At 44.9% G+C, this 12,926-nt stretch overlaps 2 protein-coding genes across 2 annotated transcripts; both read right to left on the bottom strand.

Annotated features, from left to right (window-relative positions):
* Window positions 1–408: 408 nt before the first annotated feature.
* Window positions 409–6,261, bottom strand: LOC137293858 (galactose mutarotase-like). Its single transcript, XM_067824632.1, has 7 exons — window positions 6,156–6,261; window positions 3,740–3,870; window positions 2,894–3,261; window positions 2,147–2,228; window positions 1,436–1,580; window positions 834–1,002; window positions 409–640 (listed from the first exon to the last, which is right to left on the bottom strand). Exons 1-7 carry the CDS (start codon window positions 6,212–6,214, stop codon window positions 557–559), a joined length of 1,038 nt encoding a protein of 345 aa, XP_067680733.1. The 5' UTR covers window positions 6,215–6,261; the 3' UTR covers window positions 409–556.
* Window positions 6,262–6,500: 239 nt separating this feature from the next.
* On the bottom strand, window positions 6,501–10,993 carry LOC137293855 (galactose mutarotase-like). Its single transcript, XM_067824628.1, has 8 exons — window positions 10,866–10,993; window positions 10,029–10,159; window positions 9,511–9,674; window positions 9,130–9,339; window positions 8,466–8,553; window positions 8,004–8,148; window positions 7,014–7,182; window positions 6,501–6,823 (listed from the first exon to the last, which is right to left on the bottom strand). Exons 1-8 carry the CDS (start codon window positions 10,922–10,924, stop codon window positions 6,740–6,742), a joined length of 1,050 nt encoding a protein of 349 aa, XP_067680729.1. The 5' UTR covers window positions 10,925–10,993; the 3' UTR covers window positions 6,501–6,739.
* Window positions 10,994–12,926: the final 1,933 nt, after the last annotated feature.

Genomic DNA, 12,926 nt, shown 5'->3' with positions numbered 1-12,926 from the left:
GCATCAGTTTAAACAGCTGGTTAACGTCGACATGTATTAATCAAGTAAGCGGGTCGACCATGCTGGCCATGACAAGTCCGTTAGTCGCCATTTACTGCAAGCATTCAACGAACTGTTCGCGTATGGGTTTAGCGACATTTCACTCTTACATTCTCTCTCACAGAAGTATCTAAGTTTCTAAGGTCTATGTCCCCATAGTATGTTATTTATTGGATATTCCGCTCCAGTTAGAGAACCACGTGTTCCGACTTCACAACTCCACTGTAAGTACGTCTCATTCATCCAGCGCAGTCAACAACACACTGATGTGGTCAGCATCACGTGCACCAACGTACCCCCTTCTTAACCTCACGTGTGCGTACCAAAGTACGTCTCACCCAGCCAACGTATAAATTACATAAGTCAAGGGAATTTCATATTATTTATTCATAAGTATGTAAACGTCAATTCCTTGATTCTGGTAGTGTTCACGGTCCAAGTTATTTAAGGAAAGTGCATGTCATGTGTCTGCTGACTAATGGTGTCTGCTTTGTACCTTCAGACGGTGTCTATCCGTCTATCGGGTGTCTACACTGAATCTGTAGACGGTTGTCTGTCTGTAGGTTTCGCCGGGTCGGAGGATAGTGCTCCGGAAACTGGGCTGAAAAAGAAACAGAACTGAATCATCCGAAGTGTTCGAAATAGAAGCGGAAGTGTCGTAAGACACCAGAACAACCCACAGAAAGCTGACGACCTGTTAAAAGCGAGACGTGTTCAGCTTGAAACTGGCTCCAGCATCAGTAACGATCTGCGTGGTCAGCAGATGGCATTATATCATATTTCCAATGACTCACCTGATTTACACTGTCCGGATGATGCTGGGCTTCAAGACAAAATGCTCCAAACTTGGGGTAGTTGACACCACTTTTGCCCTTGACATCGAGATAATAGCTCGTATAGAACATCACGGAGGGCGCTGTTGTTGACATTTCTAGAACCCGTCCTGATGGCGGGTGTTCCACTCTGTAAAACGAGAAGCAGCAGATCACGCATAGTCGGACACAGCTACGGCGTTGCGCCCTCAACATCGCCAACTTCAGCTGACACACTGGTAAACCCTCTGAGAAGTGAGGCTCCGTTGTTTGTTTCTACACTAACCTGCTTGACTCCCTGCTCACAATATCCACCACTGGCTTATCGTATTTATACTCGTTATTTACAGCCTCCAGGAATACAGCTAGCGTACCACTGATATTTAAGGTTAATTCACTCACCATGGGGCAATCTGTACAGGAATCTGTACACACGTGGGTATGCAGTCCTAACCTCTAACCCTATAACTTCACTGCCTTCATTTTACCATTTACCATTCTATTGCACAAAAAGCACATAATCCGTCAATATAAGGGGTTATGTCGATGACACAGTATCAAGGGAACAGACATGCCATGCCCACCTTGCTATATGTTTCAGGTCTCCTGAATCCTCCAGGTTGTAGCTGACAGTGTATCCTTTCCCGCCCGGAACTGACGTCATGTGATCACCCAGCCGTACAGGACTCCGCAGGTCGTAAGGGGTTCCAGTAACATCTCTTATTTCACCTTCAAGACGCGGAAAACAGTTAGACAGTCACACATATTGATTCAAAACTAGCAACATCAACTGACGACTATCATAACAGTCAGCTGCCTGCAATCAAATACAAGTGTAGCTATACATCGTACCTACATATTGTAATCAAACAACACACTGTAACAACAGAACCACTGTCAGTACACGCTGTAATCACTCAATGTAGACACACGATGTAACAATACACTGCAAGAACAGTAGCCATCACACTGTCAGTAACCGCTGTAACCAAGCACTGTAGACACACGATGTAACAACACACTGCAGCAACAGTAGCCATCACACTGTCAGTAACCGCTGTAATCACTCACTGGAACCACACGATGTAACAACACACTGTAATCACAGTAGCCATCACACTGTCAGTAGCCGCTGTAACCAAGCACTGTAGACACATGATGTAACAAAACACTGTAACAACAGTAGCCATCACACTGTCAGTACACACTGTAATCACTCACTGTAACCACACGAGGTAACAACACACTGTAACCACAGTAGGTGTTTCATCAAATGATCCGAGTAGTCACCTCACCTGTAGGTATGAAGGCGTCGTCGAGGACGGCGTATCCGTCAGAGTTGATACTGACCACGTGGTCGTCAATGTTGCCGGCAGACTGACGGGAAAAGGGAGGTAACTTAATTTTGTTTTCCATCAGTGAATACCCCAAACCAGGGAGAGTTGTGTTGTGGAAACATTATGGGTTGGCAGCTGAACAGCAGCCGTACTCATATCAGTATTCAGTAGATGCCTATTTACTTGTGTTTAGCTTCAGATTATTCGCTATTATTTTAACTATAAAGCAAATTTCTAAGAAATCTGTTAGATAAAATTGATTTCTTTTCCCATCTAGGACATCAGTCACTCTAGAGAAGTAGTGAGTGAGAGAGTAACGTTTTATGCCGCACTCAGCAATATTCCAGGTTCTAGCGGCGGTGTTTAAATAATCAAGTCCAGGCCAGACAATCCAGTGATCAACAGCATGAATATCTATGACACTTATCAACCAAATCACAGAGTTTGACCACCTCATCCCGTTGGTCGTCTCTTCATGGGTTACTGAACAATCACGAGTTACTGAACAATCACGAGTTACTGAACAATCACGAGTTACTGAACAATCACGAGTTACTGAAGACCAGTTCTAACCCGGACCTCCACTGTGAAGGTCACCGCCATTATCGTCATTACGCGTCCTCATGCATATTGGCCACTGGCCTTTTTAAATGACTACTCTTCGACTATGAAGACTGTGTGTTAGTGACTAGACTGAAATCTTACATGTCCGGCCATGTTGAAGTAGGCATGGTTTGTGAGGTTGATGGGCGTGGCTTTGGTGGTGCTAGCCTCGTACTGAATGAACAGTTGATTGTCATCTGTCAACTCGTACGTCACAGTTGTCGTCACCTCACCCGGGAAGCCCTCCTCGCCATCATGGCTAACGTATCTTAGTTGAAGCTTCTTGCCGTCCACGACATTGGCCTTCCACACGACATGGCTGAAGCCCTTTTCGCCGCCGTGGATGAAGTTGGACCCGTGATTGGCTGCCAAGTTGTAAGTGTTACCATCCAATGAGAATTTAGCTCCTGCTATACGATTAGCCACTCGTCCAATGACAGTGCCGATGTACGGTTTGTTGTCTTGGTAACCTGGTGATGAAAATAAGCCATCCTATCATCATCTAGGAACGAGAACATACAGGAAGGATCAGCTGACTTGATACCTTAGCACTCGTCATTTTCTGGTGTCCATGGTTTGTTGGTGACCCTATGACAAAACTGTGGGTTCTACAGAGATATTCGAGTAGAGAAACAGTGGCGGCATAAACCCTTCTTTTTTTACTGCAGGAGACTAACACCGAAGTCGCCAAACTACTTAATGAAAGTTTCAATGGTCATTGAAAAAAAAACTTCGAGCACAAAAAAAGGTGTGTGGCACAATATATGTCAGTACTATGTACTGTATGGAACACATTTCAGTCCCTACTAGAAACCTGGATGTTGGTTACAGTACGTCCATGTTGGCTAAAGCCCTGCATGGGGTGAGTTGGGGTATCGCTAGCAGTAAGTCAGTAATAAGATACTGGGGAGTGTGACTTACAGTACGTGTCTGGCAGTCTCTACCAACCTTGTAGGTCGTCGAAACCGAGACTGATGTCGTCAACGTTGCCGTGCTTGTCTGGCACAAGAATGTCAGTGATGGTGGCGCCATAGTTCAAGACGCGGACAAGCGCGCTGTTGTTATTTTTCAAGGTGTATCTGGCGGAGAAATAAGGGGTAATTTGTTTTAAATGAAATATTTCCCTGAAGCCGTCGTCTTTATCTCAGGCAGGTATTCAACGTGTATATTTAGTAGACCTACTGTTGCTGTTTAGCACGCGAAGAATATGACATGTTCCACTCACGTGTGGCTTTGAATCTCGATTGTGGGACCGAGGTTATGGAAATATTAGAGCAGATGACTGAAGGGTGATACATAAGGCATTTTTAGAATGAACAAACTACCTGTGATTGTGTGGTTAACAGATCCTGTTTATTCTGGTGTTTCTATACACTTTAAATATACTTATCGAAACGACTACGGTAACACATGGTATGTATTGCTGTGGGCGAAGGTCTGGAAATAAACAGTCTAAGTAACCTTATCCTCAGTGCTTTTCGTTACACTTCACCACCGAGTCTAAAGAAACCTTAGGTGACCTTTGAGATTGACCAATCAGAACACAGCTTACCAAATCGCGAAAGTGGACATTCACACATACCTTTTGAACTTTTTATCTCGAAAAGGTTCGTACCCGAACAATTCCGAATGCTAGTTAGTGTACGATCCCTCCCGGGTGATGCACACGGCGCACGTTACAGCCATGACAACGGTGAGTAAACAGTCCCTGCAAATAGCGTTGTTGTCAATATTCAAGGATGTCGTCTTGCGGAAATATTGGCTAATGGTAACCATGTCAACAGAACCCCCCAAAAACGCATATACAGCTGGTCAAATAACTGTGTTATATACAGATTTTTGTTTGTGGAGAGATCTGTGTTGGTAACCTGAATATTTTGAAAGTCCCTCCGATCCCTAAATAGCAGCCGTTGTTTGATTGGTTAAATCTATTTAACCGTCTCGCGTTTGATTAGACGGTTATAAGTCGCTCAAAGGTTACCTGACGCGACCTTCTACTAGGTTTTGTTAGACTCAGTGGTGGAGTGTAACGAAATACACTGAGACAAAGTTTACTTAGACTGGGAAGTAAATAAAGGAATGTATGTACTTTCATGTGTTCCCTTGTTCGCTTCCATGATTATATACTCAGTATATAAGTAGGGTGATAATGAACTTTCAATTTGGATAGGAAGTGTAAACGTTATCAAACGTTTCAGGAACAGACATCTTATGAACGCACCATCCATTTCCCTCTATTACCACAGCTAAACACAACGCATAATATGCAAGTGCACAACGCACTGGCCCCATACACGTGCATGGGGTCCCATTCTTGATGCAGTCTCACGTACATTCAATAATATCATATCAACATTGATTGACTCCGATAAATCTCCCCAATATTTTTTAAAAACATGAAGATCCGCTACTTTTTTAGAGTATGTATTATGAAACGCCCACTAATGGAGTACTGTGTTCTGATTGGCTGATAACAAGATGAGCAGGGCTTGCACATTAACATTTTGCTACTCTTGACCTCGGGTCTTGTGGTAGTGACTGCATTTGCAGTCGGTGAAGTTATTATTTTTAAGAACTGACTTCAATGTGTGTGTGTTTTTTTCGCCTTAATGCAGGTAATAAGGTTTCAAACCGATACATGTAGACGCACCTTCCGCTCCAATTTATATTTATGCAAAACATGTCTGTCCTGTACTCTGCGAATGATATTACTTCCATACTTGGCAGCACAGGCACCGCCTTTCGGTATTCTGACCACAGGGTTAGTCGGAGTCGCCAAGCTTGTATACAAATTAGAAGGGATTGCCCTTAAGTATTGAGTGGCGGGGATTAGAAGTTCGTGTGTTTTTTTGTGTTGAACGTGATTTGGGATTCACATTCTCCTATACTTAACAGTGTATAGTTTTCACTGTGCCAGAGATACCCATGTCTATTCATTCTAACAATTTGACCTGGCGTATGTTCCGTTTTGGTGGACGTCTTAAGGTCAAGGCCAGGACACAAAAGATACTGCATGCAGGAGGTGAAAGGCCTCACGTGTCGTTTTCACAGACAAGAGGCTGTATGGTGTATCATAAGTATTCGAAAGTTAACACTCGGGAGAATAAAGCTGGATCACGGTTGGATGAATGGCTAACTGACAAACAGTGCACGCGTCCACTGACGTGTATTTCTGTCCACGTGACAATGCATGTTAGAAAAGTCCCTCAGAACGTGCATACAGGCATTCAATACTTATCCTGGCTCCATGCGAAAGTCTGACACTCGTTGTGATATGTTGGACCAGCAAGTGTAAATCTTCAGTGTGTCTGAACATGGAATTGTCAGTATTGTGCCACTGTCATGAAAGGTTGGGTTTATTTACCTGCTGACATAATCTCCCGTCTTCGTCACCCCGTATCCCTCCTCTGTGATAGAAGCCATTGCTACATGCCCACGCCTAGCTAACTAATACACGCCGCTCAGTGATTGCCTCCCCTTGGGAATAACCCAGACCAGTTTGTGTCCGAGGTGTAACAAAGAAACAAGATTCACATGAAACCGCATAAAGACTTAGTGGTGCGTGTTGCAAATACAAGCTGCGAGCACCTCGTTGAACGAGTCCTACTGACACTGTGGCCTATTTAGGTTGTCGACACGACATGCTTCTGGTACTGGGGTACCCACAAGGTTAAATGGCCGTCTTGAATTGACTCAACTACAAGGGTGCTTTACAAAGATATGTTTAATACATTTATGCGATAATATAACACTATCACTCCCAAGTTCACACATATATGGTCAGGTATACCATCTTGAATATTAAACGGCTTAAAACGTGTCTGAATATGTAATGAGGTACTAATGTCATTTTACACCCAAAACCGATACAGATAATCACTCTGTGTACGTGTCGTTTATCCGTAACCATGGAAACAACGTCTCTGGGGGTTAACACTCCAGACAAATCTATGACGTCATGACTCCAAACCGATAGGTGGTACTCTGACGGTAGGTCTCTCCAGGGCGCAGGAAGGTGTTGGGGAACTTGGGCTAAACAGATGATTAACAGTGTCATTACTGTGTATCCCCTGCCAAACATATGTGAATTACAGCATCTTGCAGACGTGTCCACTGAGAGATCGGCAATAATGTCAACCTGTCACAGTAGACCAGCAAGGATTGGAATTATGTAATTGCGACTGGACGATCTCAATGATGAATTCAACCATACTAGACTCACGTTGTGGACGCTGTCGGGGTAGTGCTGGGCCTCGAGACAGAACGCCGAGTACCTCCCATACATCGCCCCTCCCTTCCCGCGGTTGTTGAGCCAGTATCCAGTGTAAAACATAAGGGCGGGTTCGGTGGTCCAACACTCGAAGTACCGGCCTGACCCTGGGTGTTCGAATCTATGTAGAAAAACAACTTGGAGTGAGTGAGTGTTGCCAGATATACTCCAGCTATATAACAGTGACCTGTCAGAAACTGCAGTCTGGAGCAGCGAACCCGTGACTGACAGCATGAGCAACACCCTACACTATCCGGACACGAACACTCTGATCCGGTTCTTCTGTTATACATAGGATGAAATGGCCCATCCCTGGCATCCAGATGGCAGAGACGTTGTAATGACGCTGTGTAGGACACATCTCCTTCCATTATTAGGGCGCTGGTGTAAGCTCGATGGTCAAAGAGTTCGCGCCATCAGGGTTCGATTTCGCACGCGTACACAGCGTCAGTCCCATAGCTGGTGACCCCTGTCGTGATATTCTTGGAATATTGCTAAATTCGTACACCCAAACGTACTATCTAACTCCTCCATTTTGTAAACGAGAACGTATTGGAAATCACCTTTTACGTATTTGAACCAGAACACAATTTTAGAATTATTCGTTAATACCAATGTTAGAACATGTATGCTCATATCACTCCTATCAAAAGTGGCTAGTTATCAAAAGAAGCCATTGTTGTCCGAGGTTATGACGTAATTGGTGCTCGTGCAGTCGGACTGGCTCCCTATCCAGTGTCAACTTTATTCCTGGTAAATTGACAACGTGAAGACATGTGTAAAAGAAACGCAAAACTGAAACTGTAAGAAGCGGAACCTCCACCTCAACCAAGATACCAAATATGTATTTGGTTGTTTGGGACATCCAACGGGTTCCAATAAAACTTTTGGAGTGACCACATTTAGTTTTCGCGTGTGAATATGACGTGGTCATCAACTTACCTGGCGGCAAACTCTTTGTTCCCCGTCACCTGCAGGTTGTAATTACAGGTGAAACCTCTGTCCAGCTTGGGATCGTGTAGCCGGTCACCAATACGTGTTGGCGTCCGAAAATCTTGAGGTTGACAAGTCACATCACGGATTTCACCTGCAGAAAAATACAAGAAGATCATACATAGTGGAACACGGACACAAGGCGCCGTGTAGCGGGTACGTGGGTATTGTCATAGGCGCTTAACAAATAGGCTTCACATATTGTGCCCGTGTAGAGAATCGAACCCGCACCTTAGAGGGTTAGAAGCCAATGCTTTAATCACTCGGCTAAGCTAGTTGTGTAGTTCAAGGGAGAAACCACAAAACCGGGATCTTATCAATAAAGACAATATGTTAACACCTCTTCCTCTAATACAGTACCACACGGTTTAATGAGGTTTCAGACTATTAACACAAATACGGTGTATGGACCTGTTGGTATATACAGGCTGTCCATAGGGAGATATGTATCAGCTTTCACTCTCCCGACGTGGTTTTCTAACTCTGCTGCCCCTGCGCCCTGAAACAGTGAACAGTTTTGCAACTGGGAGATTGATTACACTAGGGTATGTTGTCAATGGTACAACGTCAAATATTTAGCTTCTTTTACTCTGTTTTGATATGTGACCCGTGAAAGTCCCGGGGTAGAACAGGCCTTCAGCAACCCATGCTCGCCATAGAAGGCGACTATGCTTGTCGTAACGGGCGACTAACGGGATCGGGTGGTCAGGTTCGCTGACACATGTCAACGGTTCCCAATTGCGCAGATCGATGCTCATGTTGTTGATCACTGGATTGTTTGGTCCAGACCGCCGCCATATAGCTGGAATATTGCTGAGTGCGGCGTAAACCTAAACTCACTCACTGTTTTGATATGTGAATTTATGAGGATAACAAGACATGTCTCACCATGACCTATCAGGAAGATCAGGAAAACGTACGTCTGTATTCAGCTTCACCCCGAAGTACAGCCCAGTCTCATCTTTATGAAGACAGTGTCCATAACACAATGCTTGTTAAAATCACTGAAAGTGATCAAATGTAGCGTGTGTTTCATTAGGGATTACACCTTTAGAGTACAAATGACATCACTCACGTGCCCGGCCAAGTTGAAATAAACATGGTTGGTGAGGTTGATGGGCGTGGTCTTGGTGGTTGTTGCTGTGTACTCCAGAGTCAAGCCATTGTCATCATCTAACTCATATGTCACCACCGCGGTTACCTCCCCTGGAAAGTTCTCTTCTCCATCAGGGCTGACATACTTCAACACTAACTTACTCCCGTCTATGAAGGCCTCCCACATCATCTGTTGAACACAGGTTTGGGACAGAGCTATAATAACAGTGTCACGTTCTAAATGCCTTTGACGAATTTCGTCACGTTCACCCTTGAAATCAGTATTCGGGAGTTCTCAGGAACCCTGGTCTTGTAACTCAAGGCAGCACCCTGAGGGTGTCGTATGTGTTGAAAACAGTACCTTGTCAAAGCCCTTGGTGCCACCGTGCACGTAGTTGTTGGCCTCCTGAATGTCATTGGCGTTGAGGTTGTAGGTTGTCCCGTCCAGGTCGAAGGTGGCGCCGGCTATGCGGTCAGCCACACGGCCGACCAGGGCGCCCATGTAGATAGGGTTGGCTTGGTAACCTTGGGCAGAGATCTCACATTACAGATAAGTAAACATCCCGAAAACATGTCAGAATCAGCTTGTAAACTGTCATCAGGATTTGAAAGGTGTTTTTTCTAGGGAACATACATGCTTCAAATATAGGAAGTCCACAGAGAACAAGAGTAGTATCAGAGTAAAAAGCGGGTTAGAACTTGTCTTCTGCCACCCGTGTTTGTCTCTAGAGGCGAGTAACAGGATCTGACTGGGTTGATGCAGGTCATAGTATCCCAGTGGCACCATCCCAGTCGCCGTTACTCCATTATCTGGTTGGGATTCAATTATCAATTACCGTCTACCATGTGTAACATGCATGTTCACTCACTCACTGATACCTTCAATGTCTTCGAAGCCCGGGCAAATGTCCTCGACTTTCCCCTCTTTGTCTGGCACCCGGATCTCGGTGATGGTGCCGCCGTAGTTGATAATGCGGACAACGACGTTGTTATTGTTGGTCAACGTAAACCTGGAACCGGTTCCAACAATACAAAGAGGAACCTATGCTGGTACATACCAGCAGTCACACCTGGCCGCGACTAGTTGTTAGTGATGCTGGTGTTTACCAAGCACGGCGTATATACACAACACCAATCAACTGGAGTACCAGCCTAACGTTTCTAAGTAGCCGTACAACCGTCTACTAGCTTGTGGCAAGTACGTGATCTTGACGGCAGTCTGAGGACGCCTGAGGCGGCTGTGTGGGTGAGATAGCTGATGTGTGTGTTTCACATTGGCATTGTGGGTTCGAATCCATACTAGACTTGACCGACATAGAACTAGCCCCTGTACTGAAAAACGCAATCCCAAATACAACCTTACTATATCGCAGAAGTATCCTGAATTAGCTTACAATAAACTATATACAGTAAATATTCTGACGCAACCTCCAGTGATCGAGACACATATAGATTGTAACGTGTGTGGAGCCTACAGCAGTCACCAGTATGTTGCATGTTATGGGCCTCTCTGGGCGGTGTTTATGATATTAACCAATGGTTTATCGAATCTGGACGGTACTATACATCTTGAGTAGGATAGTTCTTACATAGCACCAAAAACTTACAATTACAACACTCATGACAGCGTCTAGGCAGGAGCATGCCCCCTTTAACGGTGGCGTATTAACGGGATGTCTCGACCGGGGGCTAACCTGACAGACAGCCATCACACACCTGGTCACCTCGCTTCCGTCCGTGGTCTGTCCATAGCTGTCCTGTGTTACGCGGGGCATGGTGGACACTGAATGGCTGGTACACGCCTGACTCGCCTCTCGACACCTTAATCTCGCATAAGTCAGTGTTGGCATACTGCAGTTACCTCCCTTTGGTTTACTGAATTCTTATCATCATAGTCAAATTTCTGTATGATTCAGTGTGGAAAATGTGACGAACTATACTTCAGAGACAGAGACAACTTGGGGACTTCGGCAAATCAAGCTGACACTTGACCAGTACATGAGCTAAATGCTCTGATCCTCATTCCTGGCTCCATGTTCTTCCCCTCGTCTGCCGGCTTCCGCCTGTCTCTCACTTCCCCATCCTGTCTTGCTTTCGATCTAGGGCGGATGAACGTCTAATAATGTTTAAGTCGACATTACCCATGGGCATAACCTGCTTAGCTGGTTATACTTTAATCACAATATATAACGTCATTCAATTCTACACAAGACCTGGCTCATCTCTTTGCTTTCGGTATAACAGCTCGTTCAGCAATATTTCACTATAAATGAGGTCTGTAAAAACTGTACTACTGTACACAACTAGGATAGATGAGGTACAATCAGGTAAATCACCGAGCCGTAACCCATCCAGTCACCATTTACAAGCTTGCCGAGTTCCGTTTTCATACCCTTCTACCCCCTTGGTTCACGGTCAACTGAGAAGCTCTTTTGGGGTGGACTAAGGTAATGCAAATGTCCCTTTGTTGTACCGCAGTCTGCTGCTCGTGGGATGAGATCCGAGATCAAGATGGCACGTCATTAATGGCCCTGTCATGTCTAAACATATAAGCTACATGTAAATGTACATTCACAGTGGGGCCTCCTTCAGCTGGCACATAGGCAATGGACATCCACAGATCAAGACCAGGGGCACCTTTAACGAAGCAACCTTAACTATGGTTAATTTTAACTTCCATTCTCTAGCATTGCATTTCGGTTACCTTGGCGACTTACGATCACCTTAGTTCCTTGAGGACAAATTCATTTAGAAGTTGGTGACTTGAACAAGCAGGAGCGTTCTATAAAACCTATATGATTAATATGAGTGACGTTTCGGTGCAGTTCCTAAGCGCAGCTCATATTGATAACAAAGAGGTTGAATATACATAGAACTCTCCTCGTTGTTGAAGACCAGCACAGTAAAGATAATGTGCCTGTATGTAGGTTATGTGATAGGTCAGAGGGTTAAGTAAGATAAGCAAGAGAGACAACAGAAGCCTGAATAAGCCCTGTGTGTACAGGTCACACGTCACACACAAGCCAAAGTTTATGGACGAACGATTGACTGTTAACAGTTTCTAGACCTCGCCTCCACCCCGCGCTCAAGTACACACTGGACATTTGACGACTCCTTTCTTTGGTGGCATGGTTCCAAATGGGATCCGGCTATTCTGCAGGAAAGGTTGGCCTATACGAGGGTTAGCTGAAAAGTTCTCAGTCTGAATGGTTTTACCCCACCAGGTAGAGACAGGTGTTTGCCACCAATGAGGACAATCATTTAGTGAATCATAGACACAAGAACTACAAACGTATTAATAGTTTTATCTCAACTACAGCTCTTTTGGTAAACCTACCCTCTGAAATCATCAGAAATGGACAAAACGGAATACAGGGCAGTCATCAAGTACTTGCAAAAGAAAGGGATGTCCCCAACACAGATACATGCTGACATGGTCTCCACTCTAGGAGATGATGCTCCTTCACTTTCCACAGTAAAGAAGTGGGCTGCAGAATTTAAGCATGGCAGACAAAGCCTTGATGATGACCCACGCTCAGGAAGGCCTTCAACAGCAACCACTCCAGAAAACATCACGCCAGTGCTCGATATGTTGATGGATGATCGACGATTGACTATTCGACATATTGCTAGTGTAGTGGGCATCTCTCATGAGAGGGTTGAGCATATTATCACCAACGAATTAGGAATGACGAAAGTTTCTGCAAGATGGGTGCCAAAGCTCTTGACAGCAGAACAGAAACGTGTCAGGTTCCAGGCGTCCCTTGACAATTTGCG

The sequence above is a fragment of the Haliotis asinina genome, chromosome 8, assembly GCF_037392515.1.
Source record: "Haliotis asinina isolate JCU_RB_2024 chromosome 8, JCU_Hal_asi_v2, whole genome shotgun sequence".
NCBI classification, from domain to species: domain Eukaryota; kingdom Metazoa; phylum Mollusca; class Gastropoda; order Lepetellida; family Haliotidae; genus Haliotis; species Haliotis asinina.
The sequence above is the reverse complement of the archived record's forward strand: the minus strand, read 5'-3'. Positions and strand labels throughout refer to the sequence as shown.

What these genes read in the sequence shown, in the direction of transcription:
- LOC137293858 (XM_067824632.1), bottom strand. Translation starts at nt 6,214, where the DNA reads ATGGCTTCTATCACAGAGGAGGGATACGGGGTGACGAAGACGGGAGAT. An exon ending in GACCTGAAACATATAGCAAG is followed by an intron (nt 1,003 to 1,435) that starts GTGGGCATGGCA and finishes CTCGTTTTACAG; the next exon opens with AGTGGAACACCCGCCATCAG. An exon ending in ATCCGGACAGTGTAAATCAG is followed by an intron (nt 641 to 833) that starts GTGAGTCATTGG and finishes TTTCTTTTTCAG; the next exon opens with CCCAGTTTCCGGAGCACTAT.
- LOC137293855 (XM_067824628.1), bottom strand. Translation starts at nt 10,924, where the DNA reads ATGCCCCGCGTAACACAGGACAGCTATGGACAGACCACGGACGGAAGC. An exon ending in GACGGAAGCGAGGTGACCAG is followed by an intron (nt 10,160 to 10,865) that starts GTGTGTGATGGC and finishes AACCGGTTCCAG; the next exon opens with GTTTACGTTGACCAACAATA. An exon ending in ACCCCGACAGCGTCCACAAC is followed by an intron (nt 6,824 to 7,013) that starts GTGAGTCTAGTA and finishes TCATCTGTTTAG; the next exon opens with CCCAAGTTCCCCAACACCTT.